General features: G+C 31.7%; 2 protein-coding genes across 6 annotated transcripts; both read right to left on the reverse strand.

The window, feature by feature from the left end:
- Nucleotides 1-1,327: 1,327 nt before the first annotated feature.
- On the reverse strand, nt 1,328-4,386 carry LOC133824026 (uncharacterized). The gene is made up of 6 exons (XM_062256886.1): nt 4,359-4,386; nt 3,301-3,797; nt 3,108-3,246; nt 1,657-3,005; nt 1,501-1,569; nt 1,328-1,333 (listed from the first exon to the last, which is right to left on the reverse strand). Exons 1-6 carry the CDS (start codon nt 4,384-4,386, stop codon nt 1,328-1,330), a joined length of 2,088 nt encoding a protein of 695 aa, XP_062112870.1.
- A 2,848-nt stretch (nt 4,387-7,234) lies between these two features.
- LOC133822596 (YTH domain-containing protein ECT4) lies at nt 7,235-13,881 on the reverse strand. 5 transcript variants are annotated; one of them, XM_062254976.1, is made up of 8 exons: nt 13,533-13,881; nt 11,651-11,721; nt 11,367-11,538; nt 10,361-10,431; nt 9,751-10,266; nt 8,880-9,407; nt 8,071-8,283; nt 7,235-7,831 (listed from the first exon to the last, which is right to left on the reverse strand). In XM_062254976.1, exons 1-8 carry the CDS (start codon nt 13,588-13,590, stop codon nt 7,460-7,462), a joined length of 2,001 nt encoding a protein of 666 aa, XP_062110960.1. In that variant the 5' UTR covers nt 13,591-13,881; the 3' UTR covers nt 7,235-7,459. The 5 variants fall into 5 exon arrangements, with proteins under 5 accessions (XP_062110960.1, XP_062110958.1, XP_062110962.1 ...); XM_062254974.1 differs by having other exon boundaries at nt 11,367-11,541; XM_062254978.1 differs by having other exon boundaries at nt 11,651-11,688; nt 13,533-13,880.
- Nucleotides 13,882-26,054: the final 12,173 nt, after the last annotated feature.

Here is a 26,054-nt window from a genome sequence, read left to right on the forward strand (position 1 = left end):
TAAAGAATTGTTCAGAGATAATCTTGAGATTAATAACAGAGACTCGTGGACTAGGCAGATTTAACTGCTGAACCACGTAAAAAACCGTGTTTGATTTGTTTGTTTATTTTTTGCCATTGTCTTAAATTGTTTACGTGCTCTCTTCTTTTATCTGCTGACGAAAAACGACGTCAACAAAGATGAAGTTCAAGCATTGCAGAAGCTTGTTGACAAAAAAGATGAAGAAATTGAAAGAATTTTGATTTTCATAAAACTTGTAAAATGTGGGATCTGTATTGTTGTTCTATTATATTTTGTTGTATTATTTTGGTGATTTTGAAGCAATGAAAAAGTTGGTTTATGTTTGTGTTATGAAACTAGTAGAAAAGTGTTGTATGTATTACTGTTCTGCTACATTTTATTGTACTATTTTGGTGATTTTGAAGCAATGAAAAAGTTGTTGGTGTTTGTGGTATGTTTCTGGTTTGTGGCTGAATTCGTTATAGCATTTAGGCAGTTTTCAGAGATTATAGTTTACAGTAGGTGTCTTTTAATATGCAGATCAAGGCAAATCAAATATTCAGATGCCTTTTAAGCAAACTTCATTGGCAAACCACTAATGTCTTTGAATACTTATATCTATAAAAGATAACAATTTGAAAATTGAAACTTGTAACTAGATTAGTACAAGCTGATTTTAAAATGGTATACCAATAATGTCTTGAACTTATAGCTTGCACAAACTAAAAACTTGTTTAAAGAAGAGGTGCTTTACAGTTTCTATTTACTGTAACAAACTGATTTTGATTATATCATTGTCAACATTAATTATATCATTGCAAGTATGGGAATATTTTTAGGAGGATACTGTAATTTCACAAGCTCAAGCTACACTTGGTTCTCTTGTCATGCAATGATCAATTTTTGGCTGCATCAATTCAAAGCTCAACAATATTAGCAGCCATGAGTTAATATAGTTTGCAGCATTAGCAAGAAGAGAAGAATATCTTGTTAATTATATGCTAAACATATCTTGATTGTTGTAGGTAAACAGAAACCAACAAGAAATTACTTCCAATTAACATTGATATCCAAAATTATACTATGAAAACGTTCCAAAAATCTTGAACATATAGCTTGCATATGAGTAAAAAAATTATACCAGTCATTCTATACCTGCTAGCCTATATATCCAAGCACTAAATATGTTAAAATATCCTGCTTCAAAATAATTTATAAAAGTTACAACCATCCAAGAAAAATGATAAATGTTACAAAAGGAGTTCTAAAAGACAATCATAATGCTAAAATCTGTCAGTTTGGGATGCAATCCTCCTGCTTTTCTTTGCTAAATCTGTTGATAAAAATAGACATATAAATGGTTAAGTAGGAAATATTCAGGCACTACATCAAAATCAATTTCACATACACACACGTATGTATATATATATATACACACACATATATCTATTTAAATAAAAAGAGAGGAACAAAATATATGTTAGAAACCATAATACAAACCTGGTTGGTGTTTGTAAATGGTATGGTTGAATCAGTAGACGTATGCTGAGCAACATCAGGATTGATGTCCTGCAAATTAAGTTAAAATAATGGCTAAGATTTATATTTATATAAAATATTCTCAAGTACTTTCAGTTTATAAAATGAAAAACTTACTGAATTTTTCTCTTTATTTCTAGCACACATTCTAAAATTATGACCTGTTACACCACATCCTGAACATTTGATTGTGATGTACCTCCTCTTCATTTTACTTCCTGTTCGAGGAAACATTTCATCAAGCTCTAATTTTCTACTTCTCTTTGGTCTACCCAGTTGAATCTTGGATATAGGCTTGATCAATCCAACGTTACCAGTTATTGGCCACTCATCTTGATTCCTAATTGGGAATATCTGTTGTGAATAGGCTTTCAAATAATACTCCTTCATGTACCATTTACTTACATAAGTTTCTGGATCTTCCCTTCTTTGCCAGATTGCAGCCACTGCATGACTACATGGAATGCTAGTGAGTTCCCATTTTCTACAACTACATTTCATTTGCTTCAAGTCAACATAGTACAAGCTACCATACATAGTGGTAATTTGGTAGATGAAATTCGAAGACTTGATAGGGAGATGGCTTCCAGCTATATCCTTGTTCTTCTCAATAATGTCTTGTATCCTTGGAGCAATGCTAGAGTTCCACATCAATACTGCATGCCTATTCTTGGTAAGCCTCTGTAATAAATACATTCTAATTCTTTCTAGCATGGATAATATTGGTCTATCTCTTGCAGCCAATATTGCCCTTGTCCCATTAAATGTCTCACACAAGTTATTCAACAAAATGTCACACTTTGGATGAGTCCTAAAGTGTGATCTGCTCCAATGTTGGGGCCCTGCTTCCATTAACCAATCAAAAGCAGACTCGTCAATTTTCTTAATCTCTTCCATCACACCTTCAAACCTACGAACACTAACCTCTCTTGCAGCCTTCCATAAGAGCTCCTTGAGCTTTTTATCTTTGTAAACTTTGATAAAATTCTTCTCCAAATGCCTTGCACAATGCCTATGCTCTACCTCAGGTACACCTTCCTCCCATAGATCTTTTAATGATTGTTTCAAGCCTTTTTGCTTGTCCGTGATGAATGTCCAATGGTTGGAGTTCTCAATTTTTAAGTCATTTCTCAAACAATTTAAAAACCAACTCCAAGAATCTTTACTTTCAATCTCTACCACAGCATATGCAACAGGATACATGCCATTGTTTGCATCGATCCCAATAGCAGTCAATAGTTGTCCAGGATGCGGTCCTTTAATATGACAGCCATCTAACCCAATTACTGGCCTACATCCAGCACTGAATCCTTCTTTTAAACCAGAAAAGCAAATGTACATTCGCTTAAAACGTGGCCTCCCATTGTCTCCTGATTCAGTTAAAAACTCAACTGTGGAACCCTTATTTGTGTACTTAATCTCCTCAGCATAGTCCCATAGAGCAGCATACTGCTCTTCATAAGTGCCTTCAATAGATTTTGTTGCAAGTTTTCAAACTTTATAGGCCTTATCTTTGGAAATTTCAATGACATGGTCTTTGCTCACTTTTTCCATAAATGAAGAAATACTCCATTTATCATTGCTCTTGAATTCATTCAAGTACTTCTTACTTAACCATTTTGAAGTAGCAAATCTATTATGGGGCTTCCTAGAGCATCTATGCTCACCAACATAAGTTTTGATGACAAATGTTGAACTATCATCAATCTTTGAGGCAAAACACACCCAAGGACATTCAACACCTCTACATTGTGCTCAAACCCTATGAGAATCATTCTTTTTGAACCATATGTCTCTTCCATTCTGTATAGCATATTCCCTGACTGCTTGTTTGAATAGTTTTCCAGAAGAAAATACTAAGCCAAGCTTTAGTAGCGATCTCTCCATTTCAGCATCAACATCAAACTCAAGCAAATCAGGTAGCTTTCTTTTTTTTGATTGCCTTTTAGGTTTGTGTAACTTGCTGAGTTCATCTTCATTTGAAACATCCCCATCATCAGAACTATCCTCTCGTGTATACTCTTTGTCAGAGCTATCCAATGGCACATCTTCTACATCAATCTCTACTACCATTTTCCCTAGTCCTTTTAGATGTATTTCTGCATTGTCTTCAACAACCAATTCATCATCACTTTGTTCATACTCAGGATCACCTTGATATTCATTGTTGGGATCACTTTCACTAGAACTATCACCTTCTAAGTCTACCCTCCTCCCATGAACACCCTCACCCACAATAGGCGTAGAGGAGTGAAGATCTATACAGAAAGAAAGAAAAAAACCAAAGAATGAGAAAAGTATGGTCTCAAATACCTATGATATACTTTCTCAATTCTTTAATATATATTCAATGGGTCAACAACCACACAATAAGACACACACACACTATCCAACAACTAAATCAGACCCCACAAACATATTTTCCAAATTTCTCTGGCCTAGAAGAATATAATCTATGTCACTAACCCAAAATGACAAAAATGCACTTACAACCCCCTGACCCTTTTTTGAAACTTTATCAAACAACAAAACAAACCAACTATTCACAAAAAAGAGAAGAATATATTCACATTCATTGAAAAAGAAAATATTCTATTCAAAGTCATAATTACTACAGCCAACCAAACTTACTTACCCATCTATTCACGTTTATAAATATATGTATGTGTATATATTCATAAATATATATATATATATATTCTCTTCAAATCATATTTACTACAACTTATCAAACTAATACTTACCCACTTTTCACATAACTAAGAAATCCTAGAACATTAAACAAAATAACAAATCAAAAACAAATTTTGAAAACTTACTGTGAGAAGATGCTTCACCACCAGCCATGGTCTTCAAATTTTTCTTGAAGGAAAATACACCAAAAAAAAAACTATCTCAGATTACCCAATTTTTTTCCCTTTAATCAATTGAAAATAAAAATAATATTGAGATTTGAAGATGAAGAATGAGGGCTCACGTTTCCCAGTCCACCCAAAATGGTTATGTTCTTTTTTTTTTTTGTGAAAAAATTACTTATAATACTTTTACAAAAACGTCCTTCTGTCATAATTTTATACACTTATGCCTTTTTTAAAAACACCAAATTTCTAATCTGTTAAATTATAAACGGAAGGACTGTTTTTCAACATGTACAGTAATTCGGGGGGTATTTCAGCCAACCAAAAAAGTTTAGGGGGCAAAACTCTACATCTGCGATAATTCAGGGGGAAAAAAGACAATTTAAGCAAACGTGCATATGCATGTTGCTTGTATCTAGTATATATATATCAACGTTGTGTTTAAATATCATATATGTAGAGATTATTGATATAAATATTTATATATACTATAGAGTTATAATTTATTCTATTATATATATATATATTTTTTAAGAGTGAACCAATTTTGAATAAAATTATAAATAATATTTATAATTTTGAAACTAAGCAAACATGCATTCCACATTACTTCTACCTAGTATTTATATTTATATATATATAATATTCGTAATTTTTAAATTTCTTTCATTAATATGGAAAATTTCTCTTATAATTATGTAATATTAGAACAATGATATTTTTATCTAGATTGTTGTTTTCATTTTCAACCTAGGTGATTAACAAGTATGGTGGAGAACCCAATTTTAGTAATTAAAAATGAACTTTAGTTGCAATACAAAGCGTCATCCAATAATACAAGTTACAACTAGTGGAATTTTTTTTAAAATATATATTTTTTATTTTATTCTTATTACAATGCATTAACACGCTGGTTATTCTATATTAGCAAATAATATTTCGAATAAATATGATTTTTTTTCTCCAAATTATTATCATTTGCGATTTGTATCTCCCGAATTTTTCACGTTAAAAATCACCCCAAACTATGCATCTTTATCGAATTATGGGACTTCCATTAATTTCTGGGTGACGTAGCTAACAGAAAGTTAATTTGGTAGTTTGGGCACTAACGTGGCACTATATAATTCAATTAAAAAATCAATAAAAAAAAAAATTATATATATTTTACTTCTTTTTATTTAAATATTTTTTACTTCTTTTTATTTAAATATTAAAAAATCATATACAATATTAACTTTAATAATATTTTATTTGAACTATTTGTTTTAATTGTATTTGCATGTCCAATAAATTTTTTGTTTGATTGATTATGCTTCAATTTTTTCCATCAAAGATGATGAATTTTAAAAATTAAACAAATAAAAAAGATAATGTTTTATCAATTAGAGTAGAAAAGTGTGATTATAATAAAATTGTAAATTAATAAATATTGTATGATTATAATATGAACCCGGCCACTATTACCAAATAATTTACAATTTTCTTTCTTCTTTTTTGAATATCACTTTTCTACTAGCTACATTGTCTTTTTCACTCCAATTCATAAAATATATATTTTTAATTTGTTTAATTTATTTAATTTTTTAAAATTTACCATCTTTGAGGACAAAAATTGAAGCATAATCAATTAAATAAGAAATTTCTTATACATGCAAATAAAACTAAAGCAAAATAGTTCAAATAAAATGCTATTAAAGTTACTATTGTATATGATTTTTTTTAATTTTTTTTAATATTTAATAAAAAAAAAGGAAAAAAAAAGTATGCTTCAATTCATAAAACATTATTTTTTTTTTAATTCATGCTTCAATTTAAATTTTTTCTTTTTTCTTTAAGAAATCACTTTTCTACTAGCCACGTCATCCCTTTCTACTCAAATTCATGAAATATATATTTTTTAATTCATAAAACATTGTTTAATTTTTAAAATTCATCTTTAAGGAAAAAAAATAAGAAATTTACTGTATATGCAAATAAAACTAAAGCAAAATAGTTCAAATTTTTTTTAATTTCAAAGTAAAAAATATTTAAATAAAAAAAAAAGAAAAACGAAGTAAAAAGTAATATATTAATTATTTTTTATTTTTTAAATTTATTTTTTAATTATTTTTTTAATTGAATTATACACATGACACTAACGTGATATTACTAACTTGACAATATCACGTCAGCGCCCAAATGCCAAGTCATCATTCTGTTAGCTGCATCACCAAAAATTTAACGAAAGTCCCATAATTAAGTAACGGTGCATTTTTAACAATTTAAAAAATTCAGAAAGCACGAATGGCAAGAAGTAATAGTTCTGGGAAAAAATCCAAACTAAACTGTCAGTAGGCCTTAATATTGTAATAAAAAACAAACCCACATTGTAACTATAAAAAAACTCCTCTGAGATTAGCTCAAAACCAAACTTATTAACCATATTAAAAAATTTCAGATACTACTACTGCAAACGTGAAAATGAAATGCATTAAATATAATATTAAAATAATAGAGTATTAGAAGAAGATGCCATATACCTTATATTTTGTACATACACATTTTATATAAAATTTAGTAACAGCTGCAATCAACAATAAACATATAAAGTCATTATGATAAACCAATCAATAATTATATGATGTGAGGTTAAAGACTTCTCCATTACATACTTTTACTTTTACAATGTAATAAACAATTGGTAGAAAAATAAAAATATATTAATAAAAGTATATTTTGTTGCACCGTCTTTTTCTCATTATCTCTTATTAAATTTGCCTGCAAAGAAATAGAAATTTATGAAGACAATATCTTCACAAAAAGAACTAGTGTCACCAAAAACAAACTTACCAAAGGAGAATTAAACGGCTACAATTGAAATGCAGCACTTGTGAAGCATATTATTATACAAGAAGCTCGTCAGCTTCGTAGAACTTATAAAATACCTTTCCATTCAGATATTGATGCACTTACAATAAATAAGTAGACATAAGAGCCTACATTTTATCACAAAATAATGAAAACCATAGTAAAATTTGATGTTTTGTGTCACATATGGCACAGCAAACCTGATCACAATATTAACTGCTCTGAGTAGGAGGCACGGCTGCTGTAATAGCATCTTCGAGTTTTACCATGGTGCCTATGGAGACATCATTGGCAGGAGTGGCTCTTTCTACAAGGGAAGGTTCTTTACTACCCTCGTCTAGGCGTACAACTTGGGCAAAACTCTTAGACATTTGCTTTATAAAACCACCAGATATTGTAACAGCATTTCTATGCTCATTTTCGTTTACAACACCAACACCAACTACACTGGCTTGTTGACGAGCCTTCCGTTCTTGCATTGCTTTCTGCCTGTCTTCGTAGAAGTCAAAATCGTCTAGAATGGACATATCAGTTTCATAATTTTTGAAGATCTTCAACATCTCAATACCCTGCTCCAACTTTACCTACAAAATTCAAATCAAGGTCAATACAACAGAAGCTAACTGTCCATGATGAAAGTCTGTCAAAAAAAACAAAAAACAAAACAAAAACAGCCACTTCAACGTACACCAGCTAGGTTAAAGCCAAGCTTTTAATAGGAACTTATATGCCTTATTATTGGGTTAAGATGTGAACAAAACAATGTTCAATCTTGTAGAAATTCAATAAAGTAGAATAAAAAAGCCAAATCTAAAATTCTCACCTCTTGAGTGTCTCTACTATTGGTTACAGGCTTGTTGTCATTATGCTCAAGCACAATATGACGAAACTGGCTATTGGGTACATCTTTAATGAGATGCCACTTCACAGGAAACTGCCCACTCCATTTATCTTGCTGCCAGTAATCTACACTCTTGTCAAAATCAACAGGTCCAATCATTTCAGCTACTCCACAAAACTGAGCACTAGCATTCACCTTCAAGTTATAAAAAAAAAACAATTAGATTAGGAAAAAGGTAGTAAGCAAGACAAAATGAGGGAAGAAAGGCCAACTTTCTACCAGCAATTGTAAAGAAATAATTACATCAATAACCATTTATTCTAGTGTCAGACCAAGATCAGAATCAATATTGAAGGGTATATATGCAAATAAAATATTTGATACTAGAGTTGTACAAAGATGCATGCTCAATGATTAAATTTCAGAAAGCTCGTCTGCACATGTGTGGAATTGTGTAGAGTTGCAACAGAGTTAAGGTCCCAAAATTTACCATGAATTTCCTAGTATTATTTTTTCCCTCCTTTGTCAATAAATAAAAGTTGAGAATAATTGATAAATAAAAGTCGAGGAATGATAAACATCATGTTGAAATGTCATATCAAATGAGAAGCTCAAATCAACTGGTGATTTTTTTGCTGTCAATCAAGAGTCTTTTTTCAGAATTAGATTTCATGTAAAGGAAGAATTGAGAGAAATTTTGTTGCCTTGTCTAATTAGCAGTTATCATTCAGGCACAGACTCATCATAGATAAAATGGAGTATAAATTTAAGAGAACAGATTCGAAATATACCGAAAAGAAGAGAAAGACTGGGCAGTTATCTTGTTTCTCCTTAGCTTCACGGTATGCAGCATCTAACTTTCTGTTCCCATTTGGTGTGCTAGCCCACACACCATATTTGATACTCTTGTGAACATTGTCTTCACTGTATGATTTGATGATATAAAATTTAGCTTCCTTGTACTCTGCTAAAAAGTCCAGACGATTGTATAATTCATCATGGATCTTAACAGTTGTTGTGTTGTGCTTGTTATTGTCGGCAGAAGTACCATCTGCAATAATTTGACTCTTTGGCTTCGAGGCCCTTGGTCCTCGGTTCTGCTCATTAAGGATATCAAGAGTTCCATTACAGCTGCACAGTGAAACACTGCCCCTCACACGTCGTTTGCTACTGTCAAGTGAGAGCCATCCCCTACTGTTTGTTCCCAAACTGGCAAAGGATGCACTAGAGCCTTGACTAAAGCCGCTGGGCAAGTAGCCTCTAGTATAAGAATTCGAACCAGATCCAAATCCATATGGAGATCTTTGGTGTTGGGATGCCTGGAAACATTAAGTAGTCAGCATTTGCACCAAACGCTTATGAAGTCTTACACTGGTTATACATAAGTCTTCAAATGTGAAGATTTTTTTCCATGCAAAACATATCAAGAAGACAGTCATAACTGTCACATGATAAGATACAAAATAAGACTAAAAAACACCTATGAATATTGGTGAATAATGATAACTTAAAATGATGTTTGGTAAAAGTATTTGGGAGTTGAAGATAGTAGTTAGACATGAAAGTCTTTCCCCAAACTTCAAAGAACGAAAAAGGCATCAGACTAGAGAAAAACCCATTGAATTCTCAATAGCAGAGGAGTGGAAGGGAAAAAGAACAAACCATTCCAACATTCTGCCCAAATGACCCAACTGGGCCAATGGGCTGTGGAGATGCTGCTGGTGACAAGGGAGTCAGAGACCTCTGCCTGTCTGAGGATTTGGACCAATCTGACCAAATTCCTCCAGATCTCAATCCGTCAAAACCTTGATGCAAATCATGAAAGCCAGGACTCCCAGGATTTCCAGGAAAGCTGCCTCTACCAAAAGATCCTACAGCAGAATAACCAGGCCTTGGTCCAAAATGCATGCTATCACCTTGTTGGTCAACACCTAGTAATGTAGTGAGCTCTGGCTGTGAACCTGGAGTTCGTGAATTCATATATGGCATGCTAGGCGGACCTAACTGCTGATAATAAGGTGGCCCTGAATATTGAAATTGCTGTGGGGAGTACATCTGTGCATCTCCACCTACAGACGGCAAAGGCGTTGTAACTGGGGAATAAGGTCCATATGGCATTTGTGGATTGTAACCATATCCAGAATGGAACACAAGAGAAGGATTTTCATTGTACACGCCCTAGTTAAGATTACCAAAGAAAACTATAGTAAGTAATATTAAATAAAGGAAAAGAAAGTAATAACAAATTAAAAAAAACAACAAAAATACTCACAGGAGATCCAATTTCCAATCCTTCAGCATTGAGGTACTGAGGATATTCATCCCATTCACCATTGTCATAACCTAGAGTTACACCGCAGCACAAAAATTCAGTACACCTTAATTTTTGTTAGTAACAAGAACAAGAACACTCTACAGTAAATATTATAATAAAATTCAGAAAATACTAAGGCATCAAAAATAAACTTCACAAGTTGACAACCCCTTAATTAGGCAATTCAGGGCATAGCTACTGCACAACTGATCTATAATTCATCATGGATACTCTACCACCACAAAGATGAAAATCAACAGTACTGTACATTTCAGTGCAAAGCATGACACATCCCTTGCGTGAAAGAGAAGCACAGCTAAGAAGATCCCTTATCATCATATATTCATATATTATAGCCTCATTTTAATTTGATACGAAAAATAAAAGAGCAAAAGTCGTAGACTTCTATCACAAGTTTGTAAACTCAAAAAGAATAACCAAAGCAAACAAGTATTCAATCTTAGCTTCTTTAAGTAAGACATAATAACTTTTATATATTTAAAGTAATCTGTATATGGGCAAAATCAAGGTTGATGATGCATTTACGCCTACACCAACTAGGACCTTAAATAGCGTAGTTTCTAAATTACATTCATTAACGAATAATTCTCAGTCTTGACAAGCACAAATCACTTCATAGTCTTAGTTTTAGATAATGGTGAATATTGTTTTATTAAAGACACACAATTATGATATATTATTATCATCGTCACCTAATTGACTTCAGGTAAATGCAGAAATTTATCTGTACTAGATCTTTTGAAATGTACAAAAATGGTGAGTAATCCTCAACTATGTATCATAATACAGTAGTACTCATACAGAAAAATAATCTCACTAAAGAAGCAGGAGAAATAATGATTAATGAGAAAGGTAACAAACAAACAATTGAACAAAAAACCAGACTGAATTATTGGCCATGTGTATTGGGTTCCATATTAGATGAAAAAAATCAAGGACAAACCTCTATAGTAGAATGTCTGGGCCTGTGGAGCATAAATGTTAGGTGGATAGACTGTTCGATCTCCGCCAGAAGCCAAAGATCCCGATTGAACCACTGGATCCCTCAGATGAGCAACAGTGGCAGCATCCTGTGAAGGATTTGGAGAATCTGACCCTTCTTTTTTTGCTGAGAGCTGCTGGTAAAATAATATATACACTTCTAATCAGACATTATATCTAAAGAAAAAGAATATTAATATAGAAAGAACTTTTTAAAAAAAAGAGCATCAAAGATCGCAGAACTACCTGCTCCGTCACATTATCTAGTTCCGCAGGTTTCTCTTCTGCATCCATGAGTAGGCTTAGTGACTTACAGTCTTAGAAACACAGGCAGTACAAATAATTGACCAACCAAAGCAAAATTCGAGGATAGGAAAACTTGAAGTTATGAATATGTGCGCACAAATCCAGACGTGCACACCTATGCACACATAATAAATAGAATGATATGAATATATAGATGAAGTAATCATGCCACATCAACAGACTTGTAATACAGCTACAATAATGTGTAGAAAAGAATCTCTACCAAAATCGCAGTCAATTAAAAAGACAGAATTTAACATTCAATGGTTGACATTCTCAAAAAATAGTTAACATATAAACTTATATAGTGGGGCTGTAATGATTGATGAAATAATGATCTGGAAGCTAGACAATAGCATGAAATTACAGTAAAACATTAGTATCTATCAAAAAAAATTGATCACTTTACAGATACTGTGTTGTATCATCATTGTTATAGAACTGTTTTAAAACTATTGGTCTTCTTAGTTGGTATTGGAATAACAAACAATCGATCATCTTTTTTTCTTTAATGGAAATAGAAACGAATATCTCCTAAAATCTTAAACTTTCAAGTGATGATGCAGTAGATAATTCTAATTTCAAACCCCAAAATTGAAACTATCTTGCAATAATTATAAAATGCAAGACAATTTGATACAAGTTTGTAATGTATTAAGATTCTAATCGAAGTTTCTATGGTTGGCTTAGTCCAATATATGTTGGCCACAATTGTTCAATGTATAACCCCACAAATGATGGAAGCGTTACAATTTAGAAATCAATGATGACTCAGCTCTGAAAATTATCCTTTTAGGAAATCAGCAGTCATACATTCTACATCGCAATCTCTCAATTCTCATCTAATTAATGATTGGTTGTGCTCATAGTCTCATTTCTTTTAAAACCAAATATTTGTTTGAACAATCCAATTCAGTAATATTGTAAAGGTAATACAGCAAATCTTGATTTAAAAAGTCTCTATAAAACATGTTCTGAACAATCCTCCAAGAACAGTCAAATTGCATTTGCTCCCCATTTCACCTCATACTAATTACTAAGTAAAGCAATAGCATCAGTAAAATTCAACGTACCCCTCCAATAAAATGATACAGTCCACAAGGGCATGCTCATTGGTGAGAGCAATTCTAGTAAAGAGAGACGTAAAGTGCAAAAGCAATAGCTTAGTGTGAGGAAATTATCACTAATTTTATCTTCACATGCTTCTTCCATTCTCCATTCTCCTTTAATTTTTTTAAAAATGGGACAGATCGCTACTTGAAATAAATAAAATTTAAAACTAAGTCAGCTGGAAGCCCACTAAGATCATAAACAACAAATATGACCACACAAAAGGATAGACATAAAAATAAAAATTCATACTATGAATTTGACCAAATCTAGAGATAGTAATACAGCAGTGAATTATTACAAGAAATTCAAACATGAAAAACCCAAAAAAAGAAAAAGAAAAAGAAAAAATGTCACCTCAAAATGCCCAGATCCTAGATCTCCATGTTAAATACTCCTAAGCCTATGGCAAGGCAGATCAAGTCCAAATTATAAACACAAGGCTATCTATATATGCCACAATGCCCAATTATCACAATAGACGAGTCTCAAAAGACCCAAACCTCAATCAAATTTATCATTTGAAACAAATTATCAAACATATTCTAGACACCGCGATCTTGTCGAATTCGACAACTTCACATCGAAAACAAAGACAAAAATAACGAGACCCATCAAGTAAAAAGGAATGATTTTTCATAATGATAATTGATGAGCCAAAAAGGAAGAAAGATGTGATTTTGAGAGATGGGTTTCGATGGTAAGGAGGTACCTGGAGCTGAGGTACGATCTGGTCCCTGTGGTTGGACTGGGGGTGTTATTGCCGCCATGAGAATCAACGAAAGATCTTCAAAAGACCAAATCAAAAGAATCTTGAAGCAAGCAACGCACAAACTCAACACAGACGACACAGAGTATCTAGACCATTTGGGCTATTGGTTATCCATCAACACTACAGTACCACTCTCTCTCTCCTCTCTCTATTTACACTATCAATTACTATTAATTAATTAATATTTATTAAGATTAAAAAAATTTGTTTATTAGTTTTTGTATAAAACTCCAGAATACACTAGCTAGATCAAATTCAACTCTTTGATGTGTTTTTTTTTTATATATCGAACAATTTGATAAAAACAAGTTCAGAGAAAATGAAAAACAAAAGAGAGAAATTTTGGATCTTTGATCTTTGTTGTGTTAGACACACACGTGTACTTGCATGAGTGCGTGAATTTGACTATTTTAATACAAACTATAAATATGTTTTAAATAACAATAATCATTTATATTTTGATTCTTTTTTTGTATAATAGTTTATTCATTTTGCCAAAAAAAATCATATTATGTTTTTGTAAAAAAAAAAAAACTATTACAACTATTGAAAAACTAAACTTAGTCTAAAACTTTTTTTTTAATGAATGGTCTACAACATCTTAGATTGCCCTAATGCCATGTATGTGTATACCCAACTAATTTTATTTCCATAATAGTACTTTAAAAATCAAAAGCCTAGTTGTTTTAAACTCAATAAAAAAGAAAGAAAAAAAACTTGCTATTTTTTATTTGGCTTGTTTTTGGAATGGTCCCAGTATTACTACTTTTTGGTATTATGGTTCCCTATTCTTTTTTTAGCATTTACATCATAAACTGCTTTCAACTTTTTATAAAAATAAATAAATAATGATAAGAAAGTAAGACTTCCAAATTTTTTTTTAAAAAGTAAGAGGTTGTCATTGTGTGATTTTTATAAAATATCCAAAGCTTTTTTCTTATAAAAAATTTTCTTGATAAACTTTAAATTCTAAATAAAACCGAAAAGATGAGAGAAAGAAAAGAAAATGATCGTCTTAAAGTTTAGTTTTTATTTCAAAAATAATAATGTTAGAAATGTTAATTTTAAATTTTATGATTTGAAAGTTTCTTTTTTTTTAGAAATTATGATTTAAATGTTAGATGTGAAGATGATGGCCTCCTTCACCTTCCAACAAGATATTCATTAATAAACAAGAAAAAAACCCACATGAAAATGTTTTCAAGTACAAAATATATATATCGTAAAATTAATATAAATCTAGATACATTAACAATCCTAATATGCAGAATAAAACTGTATAGGATTGTTACAAAAATAAAATAGATTGATTAATTATACCTCCAGCCATTGATTTGATAACATCGATCTAAAGTCTTTAGATCTGCAAAAGAAAAACAAAAGAGAATTAGAGAAGGTAATGGACTTCTAAGCTCTCACTAGCTATTTAGATGGAGTATTAGAATGAGTGTTGAGCTTGGGGACCAGAATCCTATATTTATATAGGTGAGACATTCCATCAATGTCTCTGCCATAATTAATGTCAGAATATTTGATATTCAATAGGATATGAAATATTGGGTAACTCAATATTGAGTAACTACCTTAAATGTTGATCATATTAAAAATATCTGTCAATTAATCACAATATTGAATTTAATCAGAATTAATTAGAATGAATGGCTTTTGGTAATTCTAATTAATATAATAATATATTCTAACATTCTCTCATTTGGTATGCATTTAAACTAAAGTATCATTTAAGCCCAATGATTACATTTAGGAAAGTAGTTTTCACATCCTTTTGCCTTAGCTCTAAATTGAAATGAGCAACTAATGTCATGATTACTCTAAGGGAACCTATCTTAGAAACATGAGAAAATATATGCGTAATCAATTCCTTCTTTTTTGAGTGAATACCTCAACAACAAGTCTCGTTTTATGTCTCTCAATGTTGCCTAATGAGTCTTTCTTTGTTTGAAGACCCACTAACCCAATAATCCTCGCCCCATTAGGCAACTCAACAAGATCCCAGACTTCGTTTCTCTTTATAGAATTCATTTATCCATTCATGACATTGTACCACAATTTCAATTCTTGACTATCCATGGTTTGTGAAAATGTTTCTAAATTGTTTCCGACTCCAATATTGTAGTCAGATTCTTGCAAATACACAATGTAATCACTATGAATTGCCGATTTTGTCATTCTAGTGGATCTTCTTAAGGCTACACCAGCAAGCTCTTAGGGAGCAGGTGGTTCAACTGCTTGTTCATCAACTGTAGGTAATTCGTGAACAACTTAATCCATTGGAACTTCATCATCGACTTGTGGATTTTCAATGACTTGTTGTGGTTGTTCAACATCCGTTTGAACGTGAGGGATGTTTTGAACCACTATCAATCTTAATCCCAAGGTGGAAGGTTCTAAATGATCTTTCTCAGAATTTAAGTCATTTGATTGATCACTCCCACTAATCAAGTCATTTTCAAGAAATTTTGCACTTCTTGATTCCACAATCCTAGTGTTATAAGATGGACAGTAGAATCTATAACCTTTGGACCTTTCAGTATTTCTAATGAAATACCTACTAATGGTCCTAGGGTCCAGTTTCTTTTCTTGTGGATTAGACACCCTAACTTCAGACGGGCATCCCCAAACATGCACATGTTACAAACTCGGTGTCCAACCTTTCCATAATTCAAAAGGCGTTTTTGAGACAACCTTGGTTGGAACATGGTTTAATATGTACATAGCCGCTTTTAGAGCTTTAGTCCACAAGGATTTAGGAAGTTTGGAGTTGCTGCTAAGCATACTCTGCACCATGTCCAATAGCGTTCGGTTTCTTCTTTCTGCAACACCATTTTGCTTGGGTGTACCGGGCATGGTGTATTGGGTAACGATCCCATTTTTCTTCAGGAAACCTCACAAACAGACCAGGTGCTTATCCAATCTTAGTGTATCTGCCATAATATTTCCCACCTCTATCTGATCTCACTATCTTAATTTGCCTATTGCATCGTTTCTCTACTTCAACTTTAAATGTCTTAAAGACATCTAATGCTTTGCTTTTGTTATGAAGTAAGTAGAGATACATGTAACGTAAGTAGTCATCTATAAGGGAGATGAGGTATTTTTGACCATACGAGTCCATATCTGGACTACATATATCTATATGTATGATTTCTAATAATTCAGAACTCCTATGGACACCATTTTTCTAAGACTAGTTGGTATGCTTTCCCTTAATGCAATCCACACAAGTATGAAAGTCAATAAAATCTAAGGTATTAAGTACCTCATCCTTTACCAACCTCTTAATTTTATCAATGGAGATATGCCTCAATCTCTGGTGTCACAATGTAGAGGAATCCTCATTCATAACACATCTCTTAATGTCAATTTAAACATGCATAACATTATGAGTGGTATTGTTTTGCAGATTATTGTAGTAAGGACCATCATACATTGTACCATTCCCAACACAGTCAAATTGATACAATATGTTAAAATATTTTTCTGAAAATGTAAAGAATATCCAAAAGGTACAAGTCTTGAAATTGAAAAAGTTTCTAGAAGAACTTGGAACACAAATGGTATTTTCTAACCTTTAAAACAAAACTACTACTTAAAACTAAAGTGCATGTCCTTATAGATTCCACATGTGAGCCCATCTTGTTTCCGTATAAGATGCTTTGCTCACTTCCTACTAGCTTCATTAGGTTTTGTAAACCTTGAATGAAATATGAAATATGGATTGTTGATCCATGATTAATCCACAATGTGTTAATATTAACATTAACCATATTAGATTCATAACAGGCATATGAAATTAGAGTTCTAGTGGTGATGGCAAGTATTTTATTGATCCTAATTGTACAGTAAATGTATGTGCAACTTGGATGGAGGAGAATACTCTCTTCCTATGTAATGCCCCAAAATCTCTAATGCGGTTTAATGGCTGGATTAGTAGGCCGGGAGGGTCATAACTGTTTAATTATGCCATTAAATGATTATATGCATGTATATGTGAATTATATTATAATATGATGTTAAATGCATGCATATGGGTCCACATTTCATTACAAGGGTGTTTTGGTAATTTGGCCTGTTGAGGGCATAATTGTATATTTGTATGCATGTCGGTGACCTATTGTTGAGACCACATTATAATGTGGGTTTGTTCGAGCTATTCGGCATGAGACGATCTTGGAATATTAATTAGCGGCCTAGTCATAACAGGTTTAAGTTCGGGGCTCGGGGTGATGTTGATGTTCAGAGCGTTGCCGAGAATTAAAGGGTAACAGGATATGAATTATTGGTGTTTGAGATTATCGAGTATAGTGGGAATTGGAGAGCGTTAATTATGATTAACGAGATAGGTGGGAAATACCAATTTTGCCCTTGGGAGCCTTTAGAAACCCTTAATTGACCTAGGGGTATTTTGGTCTTTTCACCCCTAGGATAGATATAAGCCATTTATGGCTATAGAAAAGAAGAGAAAACAGAGTATAGTTCAAGAGCTTTCCCGTACCTTTTCTCCTTCTGTTTTCTTTGTGATTTTTGAGCCATTCTTGAGGATTCAAGCTTGGGAAGTAAACCTTGGGAGTTTGGGAGTATGTTCCACCATTGAAGAGCATCATAATCTGAGCTTGAGGTAAGTTTCTAGCCATTGAATTCCCTGGTTTGCCCTGTTTTAGCTCAGGATTTCAGTTGGGATTTCTAGGTTGGATACTTGGTTTTGTTGGGAGTTTTGGCTAGGGTTCTTATGGTTGTGATGTTTGGGGTATGTGAGGATGGTTTTTGGGTTCATTTGGCATAAAAAATGGGATTTGGAAGCATTGGAATTGAGTTAGAACTGAAGGAGTTGAAGAATGAAGTTTCAGGGGAAAACCAGTCTGGGGGTAGCACTACAGCGCCCATCATAGGGCGCTATAGCGCTACACAGGATGCTTTTGGGAGGTTTGGGGGTTCTGAGTATAGCGCTGGGGCGCTATTGAGCAGCGCTGTATGTTGGGGTTTTATGCCCTAATTAAAACCCAAATTCTTTGTAATCTCATTTTATTATCAATAAAAGAATAGAAATCATTTTTTGACTTGGTTAATCACTTTGCTCACATGTGTTTATTTTCATGATTATTTGTTTAATATAAACTTCTATTAAATCTCGAGCATATAGCTAATCTTATTTATAGTGACGTAATCACAGTGGAGTATAAATATGATTATATGTTCAAAATAAGTTAGTCCTAAGATTAGTCAATGCATAGGATTTACACTGACTTGCCAATCTACGATATGATCTACTTACACATTACAGTGTTATGTTCTTTCCAGAACATTAGCAAAGTAGATAAGATCGGATGTATTTGTTACATCGGCTGGACAGATATTGACAGTTGATAAGATAAGTAAACATACCGTTATTATCTATTCTAGTCATATCATATAGTTGACCATAGGTCGATTCAATCTCAATTCTGAGTGGTTAGTATTCTAACTGATTGTATTATTTGAGTTCTTTGACTAGTTCGTTACCAGCTTACCCTACGGACTAGCCCATACTTACATCTTGGGAACTCGGTAGTATAATTGAGTGGGAGTGTTAATCATAGATATGAACATCTATAGCTTCTGATGAAGAAGTGAAACGATGGTTTCCTTTTAGTTTGGTTCAAGGTGTTAAATGATAGAGATCTCATTTAAGTAATTAAATTAGTTTACTAAAATATCATTTACAAGGAACTAAGTGTTTTAAGGATAAAATACAATGAGGGGTAAACACAATATTTTAGTCCTATCTCATTGTAGACTGTCTATAGAGGATTGAGTGACAATTATGGTTGTAACAATGAATAATTAATAGCGTATCTATATTTGTTATAGAGCGTTCTATGAATTCAAGAGTGCAATTCCAAGTCTACAGTGGAGTCACGAGGAATTAATAAGTTAGTAAATTTATTTGTTAGATTTATGATAACTTATTGGAGCTTGATTTCATAGGCCCATGGTCCCCATTGTACCTTGGATAAAATCATCTAGATAGTCTCAATTAATTGATTTAATCATCAATTAGAAGTATCAAAGTTGACTAGGTCAATTTTGGATAGTTTCACAGAGTTGTGTAATTTTGAGAAGAAAAGAGAAATTATGGCAGATTTATTAATTAAGATAAATTGGTATCTAAATTAATAAATAAATTTAAATCAAGGTTCAAATTATAAATAATTAATTTGATAAAGGATTTAAATAATTATTTAATTAATTAAATCAATAGAAAATAATACAGGCCTTGATTTTAAGTCCAATGGACTTATAATCAAATGAGAAATTTCACGGGCCTAAAGCCCATGATAATTTTGACCTAGGGCTTCAAAATGACTATTATTTTATTGATTTTTTAATTAAATTAAATGGCCTAATTGAGTCTATAAAAGGAGTGCTTAGAGAGAAGTCAAAACAGAAGTTTGATAAGTCATAAGTCAAATTTTCTGATAGTTTTAGATTCTCTCTAAACACAAGTCCTTTTCTAAGCCTCTTTGTTATTTTCTCTTCTTCTCTCTATATCTATCTCATGTGTTGAGAATTGCCCACACTAGTCTAGGTGGTTCTAAGGATACATTGGAAGATTGTGAAGAAAATAGAAGATCGATTCAGTTTCTTGATAATACTCTACGACAGAGAGGATACAAGAGTTAGAGAAACTGAAGGAATGAGTCTTTAATTCTCCTGCGTATACTGTAAGTATTCTACTCTTTGTTTCTCTTTGAATTCAATTTTAGAAACATGTTTTAGGCTATCTCGTATTAATTTGTTTAATATTAGATATACATGAAAATAAATAAAGATCCTGTATAAGCTTTTTCCTACAACTGGTATGAGAGACTTTGGTAATCTTTATTTTCATGCATGAACATGTTTAAAATTGGATTATTTGATATGTTTGAATAATTATATGGTTTTCATGCTTTTATGAACATATTGATTTTATGTGAATTTTAGCAATTTTTAGGTTATTTTGTTATTTTTTTCTATGCTATTAATTTTTATATATGTTTTATTTTGTGTAAAACATGGTCAAAATTAATTAGAAAATGGTTTTGGTTTGAAAAATTGCTCAAAAAAAAAATTTGGAAAAATTTGGCCTGGCTCCCATGTGCGCGCGCACACCGTGAGCACCAGCGCACCCCTGCAGCCGCGCGCGCATGCCCAGCCAGCAGTGAACAATAACCGTACAGATGGTACTGTTCATTGAGTTTTTTTTTTTTTTTTTAAGAAAATTAAAATTTGTAGAAGTAAATTATTTATAATAAAAACCAAAAATATCTTTTTTGTTTTATCATTTAATTTTTTTTTTTTTAAAATAAGATATTTTTGTTTGTTGAGATTTAAATAATTAGATATTTTATACAAAATTCAAGTTCAAATTTAAAAATAGACTAACAACTTAATTTTAAACTTTTTAATATATTAAAATATTATAATTATGATATCAGATATTTAAGGTATTTTCATTTAAATTCTTGATATTTTTATTAAATTTTTATTTGAAAATATAAATATATTTTTATTCTATAGTTTTTAATATTTAAATTATTTGAAATTTGAATATTGTTAGTTAGATATTTTTATGGATATTTGAATTTGTTTAACTATTTTGAGATATTTTAGGATTGTTATAACTATTTATATTTTATTTTATTTTTTAATTGTTAAAATATTAGCCAATAGTTATAACAACACAATATATTTTGGAAAATAGTTAAGATATTGATTTTAAAATTTAAAATTGGTTAAATTTTGAAAAAATATCATTTTTTTTCAGCCAATTAATAAAATATTTTTTTAATGGGATTTAAATTAACTTTGGTTAATTGTTGATAAATCCTATTTAAATTAAATTAATATTTTTTTTATCAAATTAACCTAAAACCAAGTTGATTGTTGATAAATGAAATTTAAATTAACTATTGTTAATTGTTGATAAATTTCATTTAAATTGACTTATTTTTTGTAAAAATTTAATTAATTTGAATTTTTTGATAAATTCTATATAATTAATTGTGGTATTTTTGCATAAATTTATAGAATTGCTCATATAGTAACATGATTAAGCCCATCTAATTATAACATGTTTGTTTGCACTATATGTGGTTTTTTTTGCAATTGGGCTTAGATGCATATAGTGGCCCATATGTTTGTTGGATATATGGTATTTTGCCAAATAAAATATTCATAAAATGATAGGTTTTATTTGGGCTCATTAGAAAATGTAAAGTTTAAATTCCTCTCTTGTGGGTGATTCCACTTGTGAAGGCTCATTTGCTTTGCATGACTATAGTGAGTCTAATTGATGGACCCAAAACGGGTATGTTTAAAAATTTATAAATCGCAAGCGCACGAATCGTTCATATAGAATAGTGATCGTGTAAGCAAGGATGTCGAACCAAAGGAATTGTCTAAAATCGAAAAGAGAAAACTATTTTAAATCAAAAGTAATAAATTCTAACCTAGCTCCAAAGATTGATGCAAATTTGTAACAATAAAAATAAAATAAAAAACAATAATAAAGATATTAAAGACAATATATATAACATAAATTAATAATAGAAATTAAGATGGTAAAAGAAAGATTATTAAGATAATAGAATCCACAAAATGTAAGTTTAATAATATTTATTAGTATATTGATTCCCAAGTTTTAGTGATAGTCAAAATAAATCAAACTATCATTTTCTAAATAGATTTATAATTTTAAGCACAAATTACTTCTAAAAAGATAGGATTTTTCTTCACTTTTCAAAATTATAATTTCAAAGCATTTAGTGTAAATCAATCTAATGAAATAACAAATAAATCAATGACCATTATTTATAAGGCAAAACATAATATTTTTGTTCTAAGCATGGATGTGTACAATTTAATGACACATCTTACACAAAGAATATTATGGTTTTGCACTAATGAAGAACAAAGTGTAAATATGTGCTAACAATCCAAAATACTTGATATTTAAGATGAAAGAAAATATTTGAAGAAGAAAATCCATAAACTTTATTGCACAAAATGGGAAATCAACATACAAAATAAATACTATCTAGTTACAAATTGTTTCATCATCACCTTAATAATCTTAAAAAGATTAGAAACACATAACTAGAATAGCAAATACAAACTAAAAATTACAAACATAAATAGGAAAATTTGGAGGAGAAACCCCCAAATTTTTCCTCTAAAAATACATAGAAAAAAAAATAAAAAGAAGAAGAAGATGAAGAGAATTGAGAGGTTTTGAATGTGTAGAAACTTTGTGTAGAGTAACCTCCTCCCCCAAATGGACACCCAAAATCCCTTATTTATAGCCAAAAATGATGATTAAAATAATCAATTCAAATTAATTAAATTAATTAAATTAATTATAATATGGCAAATAGGGGTAAATTATAGGGTGTAATAATTATGTTTTTGAGTAAAATGTGTAGAAAGTGGGGTAAAAATGTGGTATTTTTGGCAAATGGGACATGGGTACAAAAGTGCCATTTTTATGGGCTCAAAATGTTGGTGGCATGCATGGTTGAAGTCAGGCGGCTGAGTGTGCTGGGAGGTGCTGGGCCGTACGGCTGGCAGGTGCAGGAGTGGCTCCATGGGCTTGGCAAATGTGATATTGCTGAAGGAAGGAAGTGATGCATGGCTGTATGTGGCTGATGGAGTATGTAAACAAATTTCCCTCAAATTGGCTGGAGGAATGAAATGCTCATGGTCACGTGGAAGGCATGGAGCTGTAAGTGGCATTTGATTGAATGATGGCTGGACAAGGAAATGGTGAAGCACATGGTCACGTGGCTGATGGCAAGTGCTGAACGTGGGCTTGGGCCTTGCTTATGGCATTTCAAGAATGCCACAATTTTACTTTCTTTTCCTTGAAATGCCACTTTTTTTCATCATTTTCATTGCTTTTCAAGAGCATAAATTCCCTACAAAATAAATCATAATACAATATTTTCAATTATAAAATAAATAAATTTAATTCTTTGAAAATATTAATTATAACTTAATTATATTTTACATTTAAGTTCAATAATACAACATTTTTTTACCACTAACTTAACAATAACAATTCAAATAATTAACTACAATTTTTTACAACAAAATAATTATAAAAACACACAAAAGTATAAAAAATCATGATAAGACTAATAAATTCAAAATTACTTAAAAACTTAATAAATTATTTAAAAACTCAAGAATTAAGTAACAATTAGCACATAAAAAGTGGTAAAATAACTCTATTTTGTAGAGTTATCACTAATCAATTAATAACAATTAATAAAACGAAGGTTTAAATTCCTGTCTTTTGGACCTTGTATGGAAGATAGGGGGCCTTTGTAGTGGGAACGACATACTGGACCCAGCCCTCCTCCATACAAGCCCAATTGTTAAGGCCCATTTACTTGAGTTGGACTTAATTGTATATGTTCATTATATTAGTTAAACCTAAATATTGATTAGCAACAAATTAATTCTAAATTAATTGAATTTGTTTCAATGTGACACTTTAGAATTAATAAGAAATTATAGGACTTTGGTTTTAAAAAAATTTAATCTGTTTAATTTTTTTGGGGAAACCATAGTCATTAATTTTCTAAAAATAAATAATAAAAATACTATTTTAATTTTATAATGAGCTTATTTTAAGGATATTATTCGATCTCCACCGTTGGTTTAACATAGTCAACAGCTTAATGGGGCCTCGAGGCGCTTTGATTCGTCCCCCTACGGAAGGTGTTCATTAGTTATTTTGACAAGGTTAGATTTCGAAAGATAGATAATTATAGGTCAAATTCTACTAGACTCACCCCTACGGTGACTACTAGGACTAAATCTATGATTATTGAAACCGTGGGTCTAGCTCATAAAATAAGAGATTTTGTTTTCTTATTTTGATCGAATAGTAGGTTGTTAATAGTGGTGTCCATTATTAAATAAGTTTACAACTCTATTTAACTAGTGGTATTTTTTACTCTCGCCAACCGGGACAAGGATATCATAGATTAGTTAAAAACCTAAAGAAATAGAGATATGATTGTTTTTGGTATTTTTTCTCATATCTTACATATTTTTGGTATATGTTGTGCTATTTCTTGAAATTTGTGTGAATAGAAGTTTTATTGAGCAAATGTGATTGATTTCTATTTTATTGGTAATTTGCAGTTTTGAGTTATGGCTGTGTCTACTCCCATCCTTTCTCAACTTTCGATGGAGAAACTCACTGGAGAAAACTTCCTTAAATGGAAGCAAAACATCAACATTGTGTTGATAGGTGACAACTCCAAGTTCGTCATGACTGAGGAATCCCCGGAAGTTCCAGCTGAAGGAGCTACCAAGTCTGTGAGGGACAAGTATGAGCGTTGGCAGGCGGTTAACAACAAGGCGCAGTACTACATGTTGACTAGTATGGTCGACACTCTCAAGACAAAGATGGAGAATGTCGAGACAGCCTACGAAATCATGGATCAGCTCCAAGACATGTTTGGTGCCAAGTCAGCGCAGACTCGTTTTGAGGCCACCAAGAAATATGCCAATGCTCGAATGGCACCTTCTCAACATGTTCGTGATCACCTGATCAAGATGACAAACTACTTTCAGGAAGTTGAACTGCACGGAGCCATAATAGATGAGGAAACTCAAGTTGGCTTAATCCTCAACAGTCTTTCTCCAGCTTTCCTTCCATTCACCACCAACTATGTGTTGAATAAACTCAACTATGGTCTGACGCAGCTCATGAATGAGCTTCAGACTTTTGAGTCTATCATGGGTGGACCTAGTAAGGGAGGAGAAAAGAAGACAACTACTACTACTGCTGCTGATCCAGCTAAGGCTGAAGCTAACCAAGCTTCGTCTTCAAAAGTTGGAAACAAGAGGAAAGGTGGGCAAAACAACAACCCCAAGCTTGCAAAGGCTACAAAGGCGAGTGCACAGACGCCTAAGGGGAAAAACAAGAAAAACAAGAAAGGTAAAGGTAAATGTTTTCACTGCAAAGAAAAGGGGCATTGGAAACAAGATTGCCCCAAGTTTCGAGCAGATAAAAACAAAGGTAATGATTATAGTTCATTTATCTTAGAAACATGAGTTTTAGAGAATGATAACTCTGTTTGGATTATTGATTCTGGATCTACTAACCATGTTTGTAATTCTTTACAGCTTCTTGAATCGTGGGAGGAAGTGAACGAAGGCGGCTTAAAGCTTAGAGTTGGGAACGGGGCGTTCGTTGCGGTCCAAGCTAGAGGAAGAGCTCGTCTGAAGTTCAAAAATAAATTTTTAATTTTAAAAGATGTATTTTTTATTCCGGATTTTAGTAGAAATTTAATTTCAGTTTCCATGTTGCAATTATAACGATTTGCTATGACTTTCACAAGTTTTAATATATCTATTTCTTTCAATGGATCACTGTTATCCAGATTTCCGGATAGCGTTTAGATGGAT

This window comes from Humulus lupulus, chromosome 3 (genome assembly GCF_963169125.1).
Source record: "Humulus lupulus chromosome 3, drHumLupu1.1, whole genome shotgun sequence".
NCBI classification, from domain to species: Eukaryota; Viridiplantae; Streptophyta; class Magnoliopsida; order Rosales; family Cannabaceae; genus Humulus; species Humulus lupulus.

Coding starts and splice junctions, on each gene's coding strand:
- LOC133824026 (XM_062256886.1), bottom strand. CDS start 4,386: ATGGCTGGTGGTGAAGCATCTTCTCACA. Junction 3,006..3,107: donor CAAGAGCAATGATAAATGGA/GTATTTCTTCAT, acceptor AATCTATTGAAG/GCACTTATGAAGAGCAGTAT. Junction 1,570..1,656: donor GAAATAAAGAGAAAAATTCA/GTAAGTTTTTCA, acceptor CTTAATTTGCAG/GACATCAATCCTGATGTTGC.
- LOC133822596 (XM_062254974.1), bottom strand. CDS start 13,590: ATGGCGGCAATAACACCCCCAGTCCAACCACAGGGACCAGATCGTACC. Junction 10,267..10,360: donor GATTGGAAATTGGATCTCCT/GTGAGTATTTTT, acceptor AATCTTAACTAG/GGCGTGTACAATGAAAATCC. Junction 7,832..8,070: donor ATAGTAGAGACACTCAAGAG/GTGAGAATTTTA, acceptor TGAATTTTGTAG/GTAAAGTTGGAGCAGGGTAT.